Genomic DNA, 22,085 nt, shown 5'->3' with positions numbered 1-22,085 from the left:
GGAATTCACTTTGAAAGAATATCTTAAATTAACTTAAATGTTTATGTTGCAAATCTAACTTTCTAATAAATAAAAATTAAATTGATTTTGCTAGATTTCCCCTAATTGTCACTTGGGTTATCTTGAATAAGTGGGTTGTTCATAAATCTCCTTTAAATCTCAATTTTTTGTGTTTATTGTCTTCACGACAGATTTAGAATCAATCATTTATCTTAATTGATCATTTATCTTCTATAAGCAAGTGTGTTAAGTTTCACAGCATAATATTGAATCTACTTGCTTTTATTTAGCCTTGTATTGGATTGGAAAATCTTTAACACCAATTGGAAATCTGATTTTAGTTGAGTTTAAAGAACACCAATCATAATGACTAAATCAGATAATAGCATCACTAAGCTCCCTCTTGCTCCCACTATGCACTACAATACATTGAGCTTGGTTGACCTTAGGGAAGCCACCCTTGACTGGGACCATCTGCAATCTAAAATGAGAATGGCTGAGCCATTGAGGTAAAGTGATGGCTCACCTATAGTTGCCCTTAGGGTCTCAACTCATGATTAGGACTTTTGCATCTAGCGAGAAGTTGAAAACATAGGAGGTAATAGGCCTTATTGCTTCCTCCATATATGGTGCAATTCATGATATCAAGATATCACCCACATGAGAGCTTGAATATCAAGGGGATCTAATTGATCCAGGTGGATATCGGTGGCCACCTGCCTATTGCATTTGGACCCCCAACACTGTCTCTTCCAGTTTTTCGTTTTCCTTAATTGTAGCACAGTTTACTATTTTTGGCAATTTTTCAGGTCCTCAACTTCCGGAACGTTTTGAGGCCCTAAACGGTGTTTTGGGGAAAACGGAGAGACCAAAAACATCCCAAACCGACTTGCCAGTTTGTTTTTGGCCTTCTCTTCGAGATCTTCGAAACAAGGTATTATGATAGCCAAATGGAGATCGTATGCCAAAGTTACGACCCCAGAAAATTGATGTACCAATTTACCCAAAACAGGCCCACAGTTTTGGAGCTTCATCTCCTAGGGTTAGGTTTTTGGATGTTTAGGGTTTTCCATTGTTTCTCAATAATAAATAGGCCTTTGAGCCTCATTGTAACATAGTTCAGAGGCATGTAGCTGCCACATCTCTCCTCAGAGATAAGCTAACATCGCCCGAGCTATCTTATTTCCATTCTGTTTGTAAGCATAGTTCAATATTTTTCCATTAATGAAATGAAGTGTTTTTCTGTCGCATCTCTGTGTTTATGATTATATTTGTAAGTTGTTGCGTTCCTGTTTAAGTTCGGATCAGTGGTATCAGAGTGGTCTGCTCTTTCTTTGTTTTTCTTTGCATGTCCCCAACGAGGTCAGGTATAAGGAATTAGGGCTCGATCTGGTTGAACCATTGTAGCATCAGCGTTGAAAAACCCGACGACCTCCTATGGCGGAAGAAAAGAAAGACAAGGGGGTAGGAGATCCTTTCAAAATGTTGCTCGAAGAAGCTCTCGAGCGACAAAGGGATGCGATGATGGATAACTTTGCCCAGATCCTTCGACGGCTACCCACAGGCGATGCATCTTCATCCAACAACCACTCTGGAGGCGCCACTCCTTTTAAGGTACAAGTTAACTTCGATATTCCCATATTCAAAGGCCTGATAGATGCAGAAATCATAGATAAATTATTAAATCTATTGGAAGGATATTTTTCAGTTCATGACTTTTCCAATCAGGAAAAGTTTACGTTTGCACTTCTCAAAGCCGCCCCACACGTCAAACACTGGTGGGAAACCTACTGTGAACAAAAGGACGAGAGTGAACCCTCGCTGTTTTCAGCTGCACCCACTTGGAATTCTTTCCGAGACGCCATTAAGGAACAGTATTACCCTGTCGGGAGCTATGAAGATAAATACATAAAGTGGACCATGCTACGGCAAGGGACCAAGATATGTCAGAGTTCACAAATACATTCCATACCCTTTGCACGAAGTTGGGTATCAAGGATACTGAGCGGCATTTGGTGCTCAAGTACCGTGGTTGTCTACACAACTACATCCAGGATGAGATGGATTCCCTGGACATTTCCTTCCTCGCTCGACACGGCGTATCGGTACGCTATAAAGATTGAGCAGAAATTTAAACAGAAGCAGCAGAACTTTGGAGCTGCGAATCCAAAGCAAGGAAAAAGCGCTCCCAAACCACAGAACAAGGGACCAAGCCAATACGGGGCTACCCAGGACAACTCGTTGAAGCAGCAAGCAAAGAACAACACCACAAAGACGAAGAAGGACACGGGAAAATGGTGTGAGTTCCATAAAAGCTCCACTTATAATACAAGTGAGTGTCGGGCCAAGCAGTCACTGGTGGCCAAGCTGAATGCTTCCAAATTAGACGCAGGTTCTAACTCTGAATCAGAACCTGATAAGGGGACTGATAAAGGGATGCAGATCATTGATACGGAGCCCAGTGCCACCGTGGCCACCACAAAGATCTAGAAAAATGAGCCTGAAGACCCAGAGGAGGGGGAACGCCTCTTCCACTCACAAATGTGGGTGAAGGGTTCTACGTTGCAATTCATTGTCGACAGCTGGAGCAAAAAGAACCTCATTTCAGCAGAAGTCATGAAGCGGCTGGGCCTAAAGACTACAGCACATCCACAGCCATAAACCATTGGGTGGCTTCACCGAGGACGAGATCTTCGCGTCAACCAGCAGTGTAGCCTTCCCTATAGCATCAAACCCTTCACGAATGAGGTATTGTGTAACATTGCTCCTCTTGAAGTTTATGATGTATTGTTAGAACAACCATACATGTGGAAGCGACATGATGTATATGAGTCTAGACCTCGCTCTATGATTATTACTTTGGCTAATAAGTTGTACAGGATACCGGAGGTAGACCCACCTACCGCCATCTCTTTGATCACTGCAAAGCAATGCAGTAAGATCATTTCCCAGACCAGGAAATTCGTTTTCCTTATGATTCTTCCCCAAGGCAAGAAGAAGGTTGTGGCCACGGCTTCCAAGCAAGGCTCCTCTACACAACAACAACAGATGGACAAGGTTGTGGACAAGTACAGGGACATTTTTGCCTCACCCACAGGGGTAACTCTGCACTGTCAGGGCAAGCACTCCATCAATCTGACCCCGAGTGCGCCACTACCCAATGGACCGATCTATCGACACTCTGTTTTGGAGAACGATGAGATCAACAAGCATATTCAAGAACTACTGCAGAAATAGCACATCAAGCCAAGCTCATCACCTTGTGGAAGCCCGATTGTATTGGTACAGAAGAAGGATGGGACCTAGAGACTCTGTATTGACTATCGGGCGCTGAACAAAATCACTCTCTGGAATAGGTACCCAATCCCGCAAATTGATGACCTTCTGGACCAGCTCAAGGGGGCCAAATATTTCAGCAAAATTGACTTGAAGTCGGGTTATCACCAGAGGCCTATCGAACCCTCCAATGTGTGGAAGACTGCCTTCAAATCCAAGGAGGGCCTTTTCGAATGGTTGGCCATGTTATTCGAATTGACGAACGTCCCTGCAACCTTCATGAGATTGATGGATGACATATTGTGGCCCTTCACCAATGCATTCGTGGTGGTGTATCTAGATGAAATCTTGACCTTCAGCGAGAGTTGGGAAGAACACCTCCACCATATTCGGCAGGTCCTTCAAACCCTTCGACAACACAAGCTGTGTGCTAACTTGGAGAAATGCACCTTTAGCCTGACCCAAGTTCAATATCTGGGGTACATCATTGATGAGGAGGGTGTACATGTGGACCCATCCAAGATATAAGTCATTCAAGATTGGCCAGCCCCAACCACTCTAACAGAGCTTCGCAGCTTTTTGGGTCTTGCCAATTTCTACCGCAGGTTCGTGTTAGGGTTCTCTCATATCGCTTGGCCTTTAAGTCAAGTCACCAAGGGTGGAGTGAAAGCAAAGTTCTTTTGGTCGGAAACCCAGCAGCGAGCGTTCTCCGAGTTGAAGAATCGCCTATGTTCTGCACCAATGCTCACATTACCAAACCTGCAACAACCATTTGAGATTGAGACAGATGTCTTTGACCATGTTATTGGGGCAGTTCTTACTCAACATGGGCATCCAGTGGCTTACCACAGTGAGACACTTTCAGGCACAGTCTGAAAGTATCCCACTTAGAACAAAGGAATGTATTCCATTGTACAGGCTTGTCGTCAATGGAAGCATTACATTCCGGGGAAGGAAACGGTCATCCACACAAACCACCGGCCTCTACAATTCATACAGACACAAGAGAAGTTGCAGAACGATCACCATCAGAAATGGTCCACCTATCTGCAACAGTTCCATTTGAACATTAAGTATAAGAAGCGCAGCACCAACAATGTCGATGATTGCCTCAGCAGACCACCGGTCATGGCGCTGATCACTGTGCTAGACTCCTGTGGGCAAGAGACGTCGGAGTGGCCGCATGTTCACAAGAGCGATCCAAAATTCGACAGCATATACTAGACACTCCTGTAAGGGAAGAAAGTTCCAAATTTTCACCTTCAGGATGAACTGTTATGCCACTTGGGACACATATGTGTTCCTTCAAGTGAGCGTGCCAAGATGATTTGGGAGGCGCACTACAGTCGGGTCGCTAGACATTTCGGAGTAGAGAAAACAGTGGCGGTATTGCAAAAGTATTTTTATTGGCCAAAACTTCGTCAAGATGTTGGGAAGTACATTAGATCCTGCACCGCCTACGCCATTGCCAAACCAACCATCAAGAAGCAAGGCTTGTATACTCCTCTACCTACTCCTAGCCAGCCTTGGGAATCTGTCTCCATGGATTATATGTCAGGCCTTCCTTCTACTAAGCACGGCAACGATTGCGTTTTCGTGGTCATCAACAAATTCTCTAAGATGCCCATCATGGCGGCCTGCAAGAAGAGTATCTCAACAGAGGCCACTGCTAAGCTCTTCTTTGAGCGAGTGTGGGTACACTTTGGGATCCCACAATCCATTATCTCAGATTGGGACAGCAGATTCCTGAGTGCATTTTGGTCAAGTCTCTGGTCGATGCTGGATACAAAACTCACTAAGTCCACAGCTTTCCATCCCCAAACTGATGGCCAAACAGAGGTTGTCAACAGAATGATCGTACACATTTTGCGCATGTACAACTCGAAGCATCCACGCACATGGGATGAAAGTCTCCCCTATGTCCAACACAGCTACAACAGAGCTCTCCATAGCTCAATAGGCCACAGCCCCTTTCAGGTAGGGTTGGGATTTCAGCCATTATGCCCCATTGATGTGGCCATACCATTTACAGCCACTCAGGTAGATTCGGCTCACGTGCAGTCCAAAGCTGAAAGGGCTAACAGCTTCATTGAGCGCATTCAACACATCTGCCAACAGGTCCATGATATATTGGACAGGTCCAATGCTAAGTACAAGCAGCGCCATGATCAACATCGAGTGCCACACAAGTTCCAGGTGGGTGACAAAGTTTGGCTTCATTTGCAAAAAGAGCGCCTTGTTGGGGCCCATCGCAAGCTTCGCCCACTCCGATATGTGCCATACACCATCACCAAGGTCGTCATTGACAATGCCTTCGAGCTCAGCATTCCACTGTTCCTTGGTCTGCATCCAGTGTTCAATGTAGATCGCCTTCGGCCATACTTCCCACCATTGTTGGACACATTTGACATTACAGAACAACTCACACCAACAGAGCTAAACCCAGACTGCATGGAACAGGCCACCACTGATCGGATCATGGACACACAAATCAAGAGCACTCACCAGCAGAAGATCCAACTATATCGGGTTGTCAAAGCTGGCCAACTCCTTCACCAAGGCAAGTGGCTCACCAGGGACCAAGTTTAGCAGAAGTTTCCCCATCTCATGGAGGCACTCAACACAATGGGGACCATTGCTTCCTAAGGGGGGAGGAATGATCCAGGTGGATATTGGTGGCCACCTGCCTATTCCACTTGGACCCCCAACACTATCTCTTTCAGTTTTTCGGTTTCCTTAATTGTAGCACAGTTTACTATTTTTGGCAGTTTTTCGGGTCTTGAACTTCTAAAGCTGTTTTGAGGCCCTAAACAGCGTTTTTAGGGAAAACGGAGAGACCAACAATGTCCCAAACTGGCTTGCATTTTTGTTTTCGACCTTCTCTTTGATATCTTCGAAACGAGGTATTATGATAGCCAAACGAAGATCGTATTCCAAAGTTACGACCCCGAGAAGTTGATGTACCAATTAACCCAAACGGGGCCCACAGTTTTGGTGCTTCATCTCCTAGAGTTAAGTTTTTGGATGTTTAGGGTTTTCCATTGTTTCTCAATAATAAATAGGCCTTTGAGTCTCATTGTAACACAGTTCAGAGGCATATAGCCGCCACATCTCTCCTCAGAGATAAGCCAACATCGCCGAGCTATCTTATTTCCATTCTATCTGTAAGCATAGTTCAGTGTTTTTCCATTAATGAATTGAAGTGTTTTTGTGCCGCATCTCTATGTTTATGATTATATCTGTAAGTTGTTGCGTTCCTGTTTAAGTTTGGATCACTGATACCACTGCGATGAGCCTAATTCAAAAATCTGACTTTTTTAAAGCATGGTCCAAAGAGGATCTTCCGAAGCAACCTAAGGAATGGGCAATATGGAATAATTGGCAAATCAAGATACAAGATAGGATTCTGGTCAATCCACACTCAGAGCAACATCGATCCAACACAGCAAAATGGACACCACCGCCTGTCAACACATTTCAAATGAACTTCGATGGTGCATCGAAAGGAAATCCTGGCCAGACAGGTTATGGAGGTGTGATAAGAGACCATAGAGGCAATCCTTTGGTCACTTTCTTCGGAAACATTGGCTGGAATACAAATAATGCAGCGGAGCTGGAAAGCCTTTGGAAAGGCCTCATTCTGGCGGAGCAGAGCAAGAGTTTTCCCTTGACAGTAGAAGGGGATTCACAGATTCTTATAAACATGGCTATCAAACTACAACAGGGATCCTCAGTTCATAAGATAAGCAGTAGCTGGAGATTAGCATCCAGATTGGCTCAGGTTCAGCTTTGGCTGCAAGAAAACAGAGCAGTCTCTTTCAAACACACAAAAAGGGAAGGAAACAAGCCTGCGGACTTCCTAGCTAACATAGGTGTGGACAATGATAAGGATTTCTCAGCTGGACCCCTTCATGAAACAATATCGCAACACCATCTTCCCAAGCTACAGGCATTGCTCGATGAAGATAGGCCATCCCGGATTGTCTCACACCCGGATGCGGGTGACACTTGTTTAAGCGCATGTACAAGCAATGAAGGGCAGCTGTAGGTTTCAGCCAGTCTGGCCGGACACTACATTAACTCGCCCCTGCAAGTCATTAACGCGGATCGCAGTAGACAAGATGGCCATGCAGAAGGGAGGTGGCCTCAAGCGAGGCGATTTAATGGCCTTGTACGCAGTTCAATGGAGTCTCAAATCCATTGCCGCCATACAGTTCAGCTCCAGTTTCTATAAAATGAGGTATTTGGATTTGTCCAGTGCTTCGAAACATAGTCTGGTTCAGTGGTTTGGAGGTCAGAGTAATAAGAATCCCGGAGGAAGAGGGAAAAGCCATAGCCTACCCTCTGTTCCTTTCGCGTGTTCTGGGCAAGCTGTTTCGCGTGTTCTGGGCATGCTGTTTCATCTGCGTGTCTCAACGGTGTATTCTGGGCACTCTGTGTCAACTGTGCATTCATCGGTGTGTTCAATTGTGTGCTCAATTGTGTGTTCAACTGTGTATTCAAGAGGGTGTTCAATTCTGCGCACTCCGTTTCATATGTGTCAACTGTGTGTAACGTTGGAGGATAGCTCAGTAAGGAACCAGAAGTGTGCAAGTGTCTCATCGGTGTGTTCTGGGCACTCTGTGTCAATTGTGCATTCATCGGTGTGTTCAATTGTGTATGCAAGTGGGTGTTCAATTCCGCGCACTCTGCTTCATCTGTGTCAACTGTGTGTTATGCTGGAGGATAGCTCAGTGAGGCACCAGAATTGTGTAAGTGCCACTAAGGAGAACCGACTCGAGATTTACAGTTCCGCTTTTTTACAGTTTATTGCCTGCAAAGTGTGCTCTTCAGGGACAATGCCGCCACGACAAAGGGGAGTCCCAAGACGTGGAGGGGTTTGGGGCATTCGTGGAAGGCAAGAAGCCCAGGCAATTCAGCCAGTGGCTATAATGGAGCCTCAATCCTCTCCCTCTGAAGAGTCCGACCAGTTGGACAGTCAAGTCCACACTTCTCGCTGCACCTTTCGATGCCGGAAAAATCAGACCCGTTTATCACTGCTTATTACTGTCCTTGCAACTGAGGAAGAGGACGACACGTCAGGTAATGAGGAACTGGAACAAACGATCCCTGCTCGGGCAATGAAGGACAATTCTGAACATGAATTTGAGGTTGATATTACTGTGATGGAGCCTCCTCCGGGACTGAGAGCGCCCCAGCATCCTCATCTGGCTCCTGGCTCCCTCAGCATCCTGAGTATTATGGCAATCAGCTCACCAACAATCTGGAGCCGAATGAGGAAATTCACAAACCAGAAATTGATCCAGGTGAGCCATCAAAGGCTTAGTTCTTGCTTTCTCTGCTGTTTAATGCAACTGTTTTGGAATTTTGAGGGGACTCATTCTGGTATAGAAGAGTCAAGTCGTCGGTTTAGCGGTAGGGAGCCCTCAAGAAATCTCAGCACTCCCAGTCTTTTGAAGAATATGGTCTCTGCAGCAAGCTACAGTGGAAAGGCAAATTTCTCAATTCAAAAGCTGCCCTTTTGTATGGTCGTTTATGCATGGTCGGATATGCTATCTGCTACTGTCTCCATATGTGTAATCCAGGTTGCCTTGAGCACCTGCAGTCTTCTCTGAAAGAAGATGCTCCTTAGCATCTTCATAGGCCACGGCCTCTTTGTAAATTATTTTCTTTTTTTCCTTAATACAATAGTTCAGCCTTTATACAAAAAAAAAAAAAAATGAAATACTCAGCCGGAACTTGGAAATCAAAAACTAATACAAAATCTAAAGCTGGTTGGGCACTACCACTAGTAAACAGCAGAAAAATCAACAGTAAATTCAGCATTAACAGAAGTAAGTTCAGCAATAACATTTCATGTGCAAGAACAAGGATACAGTATCATAGTCATAAACTTCCATGCAAATGAATTTTCCAGTCATGTAGTCATAGGCAGCACAAGCTCATTGTTGGAGAGACTTTAAATTTCATGTAGTTCAGAGGTCTGGGGTTAACACAAGACAAGATAGGCTAGAAAAATACTTTATATTCAAGTGGAGCTAGTGGATCTGGAGCCCATAAAGAAGGCTCCCACTTGAAAGAACAGCTGACTGGAAGAAGAGGGAGAGTCCAAGAGATTGGATAGGTTCTTTCCTTCTAAGAATCTCTTAATGGAACTGGAGAAAACCTAAACCTGGGTGGGATGTATATGGGCATTCTGACCATCTTCCCATCCTTCTTGAGATAGAGATACTAAGCCAGCAGCGCCTTTTAAGTTCAATCATGAATGGTTAAATGAGGAAGAATGCATCAGATTATTCAATGAGGAATGTGTGGGATATGATCACTCATCCAAAGTTTCAGCAAGCTTTCAATTTGCTGAATTTCTGAAAATGGCAAACAATGCCAAAGTAGCATCAAACTCTCAAGAATCCAAAGATTCTGACAAAGGATTAAAAGAGGTGGCACAAGATGGCACTTCTTTGTGTTCACAAATTTAGCAGGAGTCTTTACAGAAGAAGAGAAAGACGAAATGAAAGCTTTTGAAAATTCAAAGCAGAAGTTGTTAGACAGGAGAGAAGCAGAATGAGAACAAAAACTTGGTGGAAAAAGAAGAAAAAAATACTATGTTTTTCATAACTTAACTAATTATAGGAAGAAAATAAATACCATATTGAAGATTAAAAAAAAGGTAGATGGTAGTAGAGCAAAAAAATTCAAAACATAGCAAATTTAGGAATATATGCTATAAAGCAAAAGAATCATCCAAGTGTGGTAATGATGCTAGGTCTGTCCAAAGCATATGATAGGTTTAGTTGGTTGTATCTAAGATTGATACCTTTGCACATTGTTTTCTGTTTGCCTAGAGTGAATGGATAAAAGGTATTAACATCATTATCCTTTGCTGCGTTAATCAATGGATCAACATCAAGGTATTTCAAACCCAACAGGCGGTTAAGGGAAGGCTGTCCTTTCTCAGCATTGTTGCTCCTTATAATAGCTGAAGAGTTAAGCAGAGCAATAGTTGAAGCCGAAAGAACAGGGCCAATTGATAGAGTCAAAGTGGGAAAAGATATATCCTTATACCATTTATTGTTTGTAGATGATGTCCTGCTGTTCCCAAAGGGATCTGTGAGGGGAGCAAGCAAAGTACAGGAAATTACGGACCTGTATAGCATAGCTACAAGGATGGTAAATGTTATGAAGCCTAGTATTACCTTTTCTGGTATGAATTATGAGACAAAAAGGCAGGTTCTGAAGATTTTCCTTTCAGCTGTATTGGTTTTTGTGATGAAGTCAAATATCTGAGGTTTCCACTGAAACCCAATGGGTATGGTATACAAGACTGGGGATAGATGGTGGAAAAAATTGAGGCTAGAATTCTTAATCCATGTGATTGGTAGTTATTGAGTAGTGAAATATTGTCTTTGGTTAAGTCAATCCTTGAGACAGTCCCAATGTTCTGGCATACCTTAACTTATATTCCAAAAAGGATACTAGAGAAAATAAGGAAAAAGGTTTCTAGGTTACTTTGTCAAGTGGAAGGTTATAGCAAAACCAAAAGATGAATGAGGTATGGGGCTGAAAAATATCTTTATTTTGGAAAATCCTTGGCAGCTAAAAGCTTGTGGAGAATCATACCTCAAGAAAGTCTGTGGAAAGATATCATCGTGCATAAATATATTAGTCTTGGCTCTATTATTGATTAGATAAAGAGCCGAAGGAAAACTATAAGTAATGTATTTATCCATTGGAAAGCTTACAAGTAATGTAGCTATGCACTGGAAAGCCTTATCCCAGTGCTTCCTCTTATTAGGCAGGTGGTTAGTATGAAAAGTAGAAAATGGGGAGAAAGTGAAGATGAAAGTATATCCTTGGGTTGGGTGCGAAAACGAATTCAGGTTCCCTGGTAGGCTGATAGAAATTGAAATGTTGCATGACAGAGGCATTTGCACTCTTAATCAGGCAGTTGATCAGGTGAATACTAAGACATGGCAACAGGGGTGGAAGAATTTGGACTCGTTAGGCCTGGAGGATAGGATACAGATATATGGAATAACTATGTGGAGAAATTACAAAGAAGCCATGCTATATTTCATCAGGAGCAAGACATGGACATGTAGTCAAAAAATCAAACCATAGGATATTATTCAGAGAGGTTGGCCAATCAAGCAGAACAGGGGCCTGGTATATGTATCCTTTGTAGGGAAAACGATGAAAACATCTCTCATTTGCTCATAAAATGCACCTATATTGAGCAGCTGGGGACAGAAGTAGAACAGTTCATAGGTTTAGAAGATGGGTGGGTGGGGAATATTGTGGATCAATGTCGAAGAAGCTGGTAAGGTAAAAAGGAGCATAAAGAATGGCTGGCGGCAGTGTTCCACGGGGACGCATCCCTGCGCTTCCTTGCGCTCCAGGGACATCGCGATGTCTGGGGTACATTTCTCCACGTCCCCAAAAACGGAAACACGAGAAACCTCGAAGGGGGGACAATTCCTCCCAAAAGAGGAAAAATTTCCTGTGTTTCCAAAAAAAAAGGTCAAATTCAGGCTCACATGCTATTTTGTCGCCAAGCAATTTAATGGGCAGGTAAGGATAAGGTACAGTATGGTCTGGTGACATGGTTGATCCTGATTTATTCATGCAGCAACTGGATGCAGAGACTAGTGGGGCATTACCTTCAGCAATTATGCTCATTTGTCATTTGATATGTTCTTATGTTATCTACTTTTCTGTTTCAGACTTCAGTTGTAGACTTTAGTTTGTTTTGAATCTTGATATATGATATATTAGACTTGACTCTATAAAAAATTGACTCTTGATGTAACAGACTTGACTTTTATTTCAATACTCAGTATTCAAAGTTGGAACTTCAATATGGTTTAAACTTTTATTTTCATTGTACAATGTTACAGTGACCTATATGATTGCATCATGCTTTTCGTTTTAAATTTGTTTCAGTTATATGATCCATCGACTTATCCTTCATGATGTAAGTGTTATATAATGATAAAGACAGTTAAATTATAAAATTTCAATGATATATTTATAATTTTTTAGTATTTTACTATTTTTGTCGATGTACTTTGTGTTCCCACATTTCCTAAATATTGGTGGGGAGCTTTTGCATAGGCCGCTCCTGCATTTCCCTGCTCCCCTGTCCCCATGTCCCGGAAACTTGGTGGAACTATGGCTGGCAGTAACATTCTTGCCCTGCTGGGGATGGATAGCACAAAAACAAATGCTCTTTGAAGAGAAAAAGATTCCATATTTTCAGTTGACCTATCAAGTCAAAGCTTTCGCTTCTGCATATAAAATGTCAATGACTCGGAAGCCTGAAAGGCAATTGACAGAACTGAATATCATTAAGGAGCAGGCTTGGAATTTTTTTATGGCTCAAGTCAAGGGCCACCAAACAAAAGCACTGTCGGTTGTATCCGATTCCTTTCAAAATCTTATTCAATTAAGACAAAAGCCGCTCTGGGGTGTGGCTCCAAAAACTTGGAAGAATTAATGGCATCAAGATTGTGTTGAATTTGGTAGATCGAACAAGTGATTCTGCATAGGCTTAGTATCAAGCATGCAGAAGATATCCAACAAACTTTTCTAACAAAGTGACTTTTATTTTTCCCATGTAAAGGCACATTAATTAATTTAATTAATTAATGTGGGCTAAAGTAATGATTTTTTATAAAGCACCTTTAAGTGACTTTATGATTAAATCGTGACCATCAGATCTAAAGAGATCGTGAGTTACGAGGTTGTGATTTACGAAGTCGTGAATTACAAGGTTGAGTTCATGGATTATGAGGTCGGGGAAAAGGATAAGATTACTTGCTTGGAGAGAAGATGGAAAGCATTCCCAGGCAGCATGCAAACCGAGGTAGCTGGGCACACAAACTGAGGCAGGTCACACATGTGAGAAGGCTGCACAAAAATATGCAGTCACAGAAATCAATGCAGCTGTTGGCAAATTACAAGGTTGACTTTGTGGATAATGAGGTTGGGGAAAAGGATAAGATTACTTGCTTGGAGAGAAGATGGAAAGCATTCCCAGGCAGCACGCACTTCAAGAGAAGTTGGCACGCATACCAAGGAACAGCAAGAAAGGAAAAGATAGCGATAATGTACAGCACGCAAACCGAGGTAGCTGGGCACACAAACTGAGGCAGGTCACACATGTGAGAAGGCTGCACAAAAATATGCAGTCACAGAAATCGATGCAGCTGTTGGCATGTAGATCAGGGCTGTTTTGCAGGTCTGAACTTTCTGTTGGCACACAGATCTAGGCAGAAAACTGCTGCTTGGCACAGGAATGAGACAGATCTGTTCGGCACAGTTTCTAGGCGCTGGGACAGGCTTTATTGCTGTAATAAATTTCTGATTTTCCTCTGCAAGCTGAAATCAAACAAAACATGAATGCTGATTTTCCCAAGTTGGGTTTCCAGGGTAAAAAGCTAAGAAAACACTTATTTGCTTGATTTCTGTTTCCACTGTGTAAAATTTGTTTGAAGCTCAGCAGTATTTCCTGTGCATAAATTTCAGATTTGATTTTGTTGTTAAAATTAAACTCTGGGTATAACTAAACCGATTTGTTGGGCTTCGAAAAACTAACAGATTGCTACTAAAAGTTGCTTTGGACAAAAATGTTAGGTCTATGAAGATACAAGGAGACTTATAATTTACTGATCAAAATGGATGAATGATACTGGTCAATTACTGAACATCCTTCTAAAAAATTTATGTGACTAAGTAAAATCTGTAGCGAGCAATTTCAAATCAATTACTTCCTTTCATGTATTTAAAAAACAGAACTGAGGCCGATAGACCCTCCAAAGGAAGACATCAGGTTGTTGAAAGAAGGGCGATATGTGAAGATACGGGAGATGGGATCTCTTCTCTCTGAAGATTCCTGCTCCTGAAGCAGTTCAAATGTTTTTATCTTCCTGTAGAATCCTTAAGTTTCTTGGTTCAAAGTTTCTTTGGTGGGGGGAATCAATGGACCTTATAATACAGTTAGTTTTCAACAAGCTTACAAGAAGAATCCCATGAGGCAGTTAAAGCACTATTTGTGAGGCTCTCTTTCCCTACTTAGGCAATAAGGGTAATTAGGCAAACCTTAGTCCCAACCTCTAAAGAATGAAAACCAGCAAGTTGGCATATCCTCTAACTGAGCCACATATTTTACTTTGTTATTATCAGATGGTCTCTTTCTGAATACAAATTAATAAAGAGATTATGTATGCAAAATCACACTTAACAAATAAGAGGAAGGAAAAAAGTGATGCTTTTCCAACATTAGGACCATTGCATTTTAACTAAAAACTGCTCAAAATTTTAGTCATCATCACCACGAGCCTTTCACAAGAACAAAAATAGCCTAAGAAAACACATGCATATCTCTCATTGTTGATGTTTTGGGTAGCATCAGGAGTATTCTCACGTGTGGGGCAAGTGGGCTAAGTGATGGGGTTTTGCACCCATAGACCCATGGTATTGCACCCCTTGGAAAAGTATAAGTACAATGTGTGAGTGATTCGTTCTTGTCACTCGGCAAGAAAGCCAAGAGAGCCGAGCAAGTCCAAGAGGGCCAGGAGGATTGAGCAAGGCTAAGACAGCCAAGCAAGGCCGAGAGGGCCTGTCGTAGGCCTCAAATCTATGTAGGGCCAAGAGGGATAAGGGGGCCTATGGTAGGCCTCAGAACTATGGAGGGCTTGTGGTAGGCCTCAAATTTGTAGAGAGTTAAGTAGGACTCTAATCAATGGCTTGGCCAACAAGGCTGAGCAGGGTCGAGAGGGCCGAGTGAGCCAGCAAGGGTAGAGGATCAAGAGGAAGAGGCTCCTAAGTTTAAGTATGGACCAGCAGCACTAGCATCAGGGACACAACCTATAGATCTGGAAGAGGAGCGAGATGTTCCTTCAAGCTCCTCCAGGAGGAGACCAAGATGGGCATGAGGAGAAGACACACCATACAGTGGCACTAGCCTTAGGAGGAGGAGTGTGATACTCCATTGTGTTGGGTCTGGGGAAGGTGCAAGGAGCAACGAGGGAGACAGACCCAAATCAACTAAGGAAAACCGAAGGACAGATCTAGGGCTTGATTAGTTGGATAACTCTAGGTTTATTGTTGTATATGTAATTCCTCAATTGGGCCATTATCCCAATGAGGGAGCCCAGGTAGGTTCTGGGAAGAATTTAATGATGAATTATAGATTAGGTAGAATATGTGTAATATGTTACTATGAATGATCTAATAGTTGGCTTTATGAGTTCCATTGTGCATAATTTGTTTTTGGTTAGGCCATTAGTGTGTTTCAGTTAATTAACTAAGTTAAAGTTAATTTATAATTGCTACCATATCTAGTGTGTGTGTGTGTGTGCACTAAATCTAGTGCCCACAAAATATAACATGTTATTAGAGCGTGGTTTCTAAAAGAGGTAATTGGATCTGAGATTTTCACAGGTGACAACTCTGAGAGGGAGTTGTAGGAATTGTTGTAGGTAGCAACAGTGTTTTGAAGACCCATGCCAAGGGAGATGGCTAAGTATGGCAAACTACTTGTATGGGTCATAAAGGCCAAGATTAGCAGGCTTAGTGTCGTAAAGACGTGTGAAGAATCATGTCACGCTAGGCATGATAGAGTAGATGTAGGATGCAATAGCCAGCAGGAGTCGCTAGGCAAAGGATCTATTGTGACAAGTTGTGAGTGTCGGCAAGGTTTAGCCAGCAGAGTATAGTATGAAGGACAGGATTGGCAAAGGTCAACCCTCCAAGGGAGAGAGGGAGACCATACCAATCGAGAGTTTCGCAGCAATGTTAGAGGGACCTAGCACTGGGACCTACAAGATGGAGAATGAGGCTTGGAACATTTCACAAGAACCAGAGGGTAAGCCAGTTCCAGGTGGTTCTTCCAGAAGTACCTCCCTCGCTAAGAGGGAGTGTTAGAGACTGTAGCTAAGACAAATACTTCAGAGGGTTGAGAAAGCCATTGGAGATGCAAGTGAGAAACTTAGAGTGAAGATCAGCAAAGACCTAGAGGGCCAAGACAGCCTCCGATCTGGAGTCAAAGGGAGCCAAGCTTCAGAGGAAATGAGCAAGTTGAGGAGGGAGTAGTAGCTCAAAGTAAGACAACCTTCAAGTTCAAGGAGTCATGGTACAAGATGGCGAGTCATGGTACAAGATGGCCATGAAGGATGCTCAGGAGCGGGAGGCTTCTAGAAGCAAGATGTCTTCGATGAAGGGTCTCCGTCATACAACGAGAATTGCTTCTATGTCATATGGAGCAACTGTTGTAACGGATCAAGGGTGGAAATGTGTTCGAGGTTCAAAGGCAAAGCCACTTCCAGGTGTTGTTGTCAGAATAGATTCCTCACTAAGAGCGAGTGTTGATGTTTTGGGTAGCATTGGGAGAATTCTTACATGTGGGGCAAGTGGGCTAAGCAATGGGGCTTTATACCCATAGACCCATGGTATTCTGAAGACCCATGGTATTGCACCCCTTGAAAAGTATAAATAAAAGGGTGAGTGATTCGTTCTTATGGCTTTCCAAGAGAGCTGAAAGAGCCAAGCAAGGCCAAGAGGGCCCAGAGGGCCGAGCAAGGTTGAGACAGCCGAGCAAGGCCGAGAGGGCCTATGGTAGGCCTCAAATCCACAGAGGGATGAGAGGGCATATGGTAGACCTCAAACCTATAGAGGGCCAAAAGGCAAGCCTCAGAGTTGTAGAGAGTCGAGAGGACCTGTTGTAGGCCTCATATATGTGGAAGGGGTGAGTAGGCCTCAAATCAGTGGCTTGGCCAGGAGGGCCAAGGGGGCTAGACGAGCTAAGAAGGATTGAGAGGGTCGAGTAGGCCGAGCAAGGTCAAGAGGGTAGAGCAAGCCAGCAGGGGTAGAGGATCAAGAGTAAGAAGCTCCTAAGATTGAGTATGAACCAACAGCACTAGCAGTAGGGACACAACCTATAGATCTGGAGGAGAGGGATGTTCTTTTGAGCTCTACCAGGAGGAGGCCGAGATGGGTCCGAGGAGAAGACACACCATACAACGGCACTAACCTCAGGAGGAGGAGTGCGATACTCCAGTATGTCGGGTCTGAGGAAGGTGCATGGAGCAACGAGGCGAACAGATCCAAATTAACTGAAGAATATCGAAGGACAATTCTAGGGCGGTGGATAACTCCAGGTTTATTGTTGTATATGTAAGTCCTCAATTGGGCCATTATCCCAATAACATAGCCCAAGTAGGTCCTGAAAAGAATTTAATGAAGAACTGTTGATTGGAAAAATGTGTGTGTAATGTGTTACTCTGCACGATCTAATTGTTGATTTTATGAGTTTCATTGTACATAATTTCTTTTTGGTTGGGCACATCAATGTGTTTCAGTTAATTAGTTAGGTTGAAGTTAATTTGAGACTATTACCAAATCTGGTGTGTGTGTGTGTACACCGAGTCTAGTGCCCAAACTCTAACACTCTTTAGGAAGAAGAGCTTGGGAATTGCAAAGCTACAAACTCAGAAGCTCAACCTAAACATATATGAAATTTTCATTTGCTTTGAAACTAGAATATAAATGTGTGCCATTTCCAAGGAACGTTCTAATTGAATTCAGGAATTGACCCATAGCATTGTCATTAACCTGTATATATCTTAGCTGCGCTTACCTTTGAGCTTTCAGAACTTCACCCAGTTAAAACAACATAAAATATGAAACCATTTTGGGACTACGAAAACATAAAGAATCGACAAAAACAAAACCAAAAATCAGAACAAGATGACAAAAGTACATACAAAACAGCAAGAAAACTGCTGCATGTCTTTCTTTAGAAAGAACACCTTGGGCATTACAAAACTACAAGCTCAAAAACTCAACCTAGACATATATGAAAACTTCATTCGTTCTGAAATTGGAATACAAATGTGTGCAATAAGGTTTTAATAAGTTCAACAACTGACCCATAGCAATGTCATTACCATACATATCTCTTGGCTAACCTAACCTTTGAGCCTTGGGAACTTCACCCAGTTAAAGCAACATAAACTAGGAAACCATTTGTGAATATGAAAAAATAAAGAACTGACCAAAACAAAAATACCAGAACAAGATGACAAAAGTATATTTAAAAACCTGAAACCCTAAGAAAACCCCTGCATATCTTTCTTTAGGAGGAAGGGATTGCGCATTACAAAATTACAGGATCAGAAACTTGACCTAGACATATATGAAAACTTCATTTGTTTGAAATTGTAATACAAATGAGTATCTCATTTCCAGGACAGCTTTTGTTTGGACTGTTAGTACCTGAGACAGGGCACAGCAGAGCACCATTAATGGCAGAAGCAAGCATAGATGATATGGGCACATGCAGAGAAGGTACAGTGACAGGTGCTCCAGCAGAGATTCTGTACAGTAGCAGCAGTACAACCTCCTTCAGCAGTTCTGTACAGCCATAGTGAGGGCACAGGGGCAATTGTGGAGGAGAGAGACATAGAGAATGCATGCAAACCATCCTCAGTTTAGTTCCTGTTTAAATACTTTTTATATTTAGCAATTCAGTTCTATTTCTGAGTTTGTTTTAGTTAGTAGTTGCATGCACAATTAGGGCACTTTGCATGTGGAACGTTCCTAAGAATAGCATGGGAGAGAGATGCATGCGTGCATACTTGCAGTCTCCTCTAGTGGGTAAACCTTGCTAGGAATAGTTCTTTCATGCAGGTTGAGAGCACTAATCCCAGCCAGGAACAAATCTGTGGTTTAGGTTTATTTCCGTTATGGTGTGGTTGTGCATGTGTCCATGTTCATTGTACCCTCTAAGTCTATAAAGAAGGCAGCAGGGGTATAGGTTTATTCATTCAGTTTTCCAGGGTGGAAAGCAACGGGCGAAGGGTAGAGTTTGAAGCTTTCTGTGTATTTCCTGTTTTCAAGAGTAATAAATTATTAAATAGTAATGTGATTTCAGTTTCAGATCCGTGTACTTGCTGCTATTTTCTTCACCTTGATGTATTTCGATTCCTAATAAATATCATATTATTGCAGTTTTGATGAAAATTTCAGCTTTCTGTTTTCCTAAGTAGGTAGGTTAGAAATCAGATTAAGACTACTACCATGTGTTGAAGAATTTTAACAATTTTAGCTAGTTAAAGAAATGGCCCATAATAAGTTCTTAACCTTTAAGCCTTGAGAACTTTCCCTGGTTAGAGCAACATAAAAATATGAAACCATTTTGTAACTGACAAAAAAAAATAACTGACAAAAAAAGAAGAAGATGATGAAAGAGATTCTGCATATTGGTCTAGAAACTGCTTACCATAACAAACTCAACAAAGGCTATACGAGTTGAATGATGATAATCTCCTAACAGTCTCAAACGAGAAACCTGAATCAACAAAGAAAAGTGTTAATGCATATATATTTTCTAACAGAAAGAATACATAAACAGAACACACTGAAACAGTACCCACCTCACCACAAAGTGACTCAAAGAAGAGTTTCACATCCGCTTGGGAAACCTGCAAGACCATTCACCACGGCATAGAATAATGCTTTGAGAAGCCACTGTGGCTTAATCGACATACAAATTCAAAACATTTCAATCCAAACTTCAATAAAACAGCAGCATAAACTTCGATTAAGAAAAAATATCCAATGCAACGATAGCATGGCATGCCATAAAATTGGCATGCTAGCCAAGCAACAACTACAGCTTAAAGGATTTAGACTTAACCTTCTTGTCAATATTTGTGCAATAAATTGTCCGTGCACACATTTCACGCTCATCTTCTGACTGCATTGTTTGACATCAAACAATTAGTTTATCTAAATGAAATTTTGTTTTAATGAAGGAGTTCATAAAGCTACTCGATTAAAATTAAAAAATTCATACTACAAAGAATTGGGGCCTGTTTATAAAGCTTTCCTATGACAAAGTAACACCTTCTAGGTAGATGATATGTAGGCATTACCCACCCTCGGAAGAAATGTTGGGTTTACTGGGGCAATAGCAGTTTTAGAAGGCAAGACCCTCACGGGATAGTATCCCAACATGGTCCCAGCAAGACTCAATGCCGCTCTTGCACTCTCTGCAGACACAGATGTTAATGGAAAAGGAAATCGCTAAATTCAGAATTATACTAGGAAAAACTGCTGCTTCTGTTCATCAGTTGTTCCAAAAGAATACTTACCCTCATCAGTAAATTCTACAAAGGCAAAACGGAGAACTGAATTTGGATCACCACACACACGACAATCAACAACCTTCAACCAAAAGATGTTCCAGCTTTAGGAATTATCCATTACAATATCCAAGGCAGAGATAAACATATCAAACAAGAGAGAGATGCTGTAGATTACACAAAAAGACAGCAAACAAAAACCGGAGAAAGCATTGTATCTACCTGCCCACAATTAATAAAAAGAGCTGCAAGTTGCTCTTCAGTCACCTGAATCAAACCAATAAAGTAACTAAATGTTGTTAATGTCTTTGACGCTTTCCCAACTCCAAAATATTGCTAAAGTTATATATCTAAGTGATTTTTAAAAGCTGATAAGCATTTACTTCACATATTTGTCGACTAAGACAAATTAGAATAATGTATCAAGTGTAAATTTCATCAGAGAAAATAAATTCATCCGAAAAGTGAAATAAGCTCCTTTCCTTAAGGCCCTGGTGCAGTAAGACAATACTCGTATTCATTAAACTCATCTGAGAAAGCAAAAACTCTCATTCTTGTGAGGCAGTGAGTGTCGTTTCTAATACTTCAATTGTATTTCAATCACGTTCATATGGCCATTTATCGAAAGTTTTATTATCTCTATAAGTTCAAAGAATGCATATTTAACTAATACTAGTTATTAGACTCTCTTAAGGCATTTTTATTTATAGGCTGCCCTTCTAAGTTCTGAACTTCTCATAGTAGTGTCTCTTTATAGCATTGGCAGAAAAAAGGATCTTCATCTTTGATTTTAGCACGAAGATTGGCAAGCGTTTGATTGATAACATAAAGTTACAAGCTTTTGATTGATAATCTAAATTTACATAACTGTATGTATAACAGAAATGTTTGTTATTATTTTAAATTTATGATTGATTCATTCATTCAGTTTAACAAGAGAGAAGGTAACACAAAATAATGCATATCTAATCACAGACCTCTAAGTGCAATGCAAATTAAGAAAACTCGTTACCACGTGAAGTAATACGGAAACCCTTTAATTTCCAGACCTGTGTCGAGGAAACAAAAGACCTATTTCTAATCCAGTTGATGTATAGGCTTCATATTTCTATCAGACCAATCACCAGATTATAGGTACAAGAATGTTCTTTTCCTATGGAAGAAACGCAGATATCATCATTCAGATTAATCTTACTAGACTTTTCAAAAAAATAAACACAAAAAAAAAGTATATTTATATATATCCTATATACACTGAAAATCTTCCCTTCTATAAAGCATACAAGAAGAAACAGATTTTTTATCCAGAGCATTGGATCCGGCTTCTGCATAGTACAGAGCAGTGATTTATTCATCCTGTGCCATATCAAGCTAAATGGATCACACTGTGACCTCACATTTCGAAGTGCAATTTCCCTCCATTCAACATATATTAACAATAATGAATTCCTTACTTTCACCGTAGATTTAAAATGGTGAAATTTTTGCACTTACCTGTTGATCAATGTCTGAAACGTAGACTGTTCTTCTAATGCTATCTTCTTGCTGGGCCAAATTAGTTCTGCTATTCATTCTTCGTTTCCCTTGATAGTTGTTTTTCTTCTGATTCATCATCAAATGCGCAAAGATTATAAATACTCAGCGGTCAACCAAAAATGGCAA

General features: G+C 41.6%; 1 protein-coding gene across 4 annotated transcripts in view; it reads right to left on the bottom strand.

Annotated features, from left to right (window-relative positions):
- Positions 1 to 22,085, bottom strand: part of LOC149221400 (polyadenylate-binding protein-interacting protein 12-like) — a 93,260-nt gene that overhangs the window by 69,860 nt on the left and 1,315 nt on the right. For 2 of the 4 annotated variants that reach the window (XM_089385090.1, XM_089385092.1), the window contains exons 2-8: positions 21,918 to 22,022; positions 20,646 to 20,690; positions 20,433 to 20,505; positions 20,218 to 20,330; positions 19,976 to 20,035; positions 19,713 to 19,760; positions 19,559 to 19,627 (exon numbers count right to left, since the gene is read on the bottom strand). In XM_089385090.1, coding sequence (XP_089241216.1) covers positions 19,559 to 19,627; positions 19,713 to 19,760; positions 19,976 to 20,035; positions 20,218 to 20,330; positions 20,433 to 20,505; positions 20,646 to 20,690; positions 21,918 to 22,022 — 513 coding nt within the window. Of the gene's footprint in view, positions 1 to 19,558; positions 19,628 to 19,712; positions 19,761 to 19,975; positions 20,036 to 20,217; positions 20,331 to 20,432; positions 20,506 to 20,645; positions 20,691 to 21,917; positions 22,026 to 22,085 lie in introns of all 4 variants that reach the window. The other 2 variants (XM_089385089.1, XM_089385091.1) reach the window with 1 other exon arrangement.

The sequence above is a fragment of the Pinus tabuliformis genome, chromosome Q, assembly GCF_031772625.1.
Source record: "Pinus tabuliformis cultivar Carrire ecotype Pingquan chromosome Q, CPIR1, whole genome shotgun sequence".
NCBI classification, from domain to species: domain Eukaryota; kingdom Viridiplantae; phylum Streptophyta; class Pinopsida; order Pinales; family Pinaceae; genus Pinus; species Pinus tabuliformis.
The sequence above is the reverse complement of the archived record's forward strand: the minus strand, read 5'-3'. Positions and strand labels throughout refer to the sequence as shown.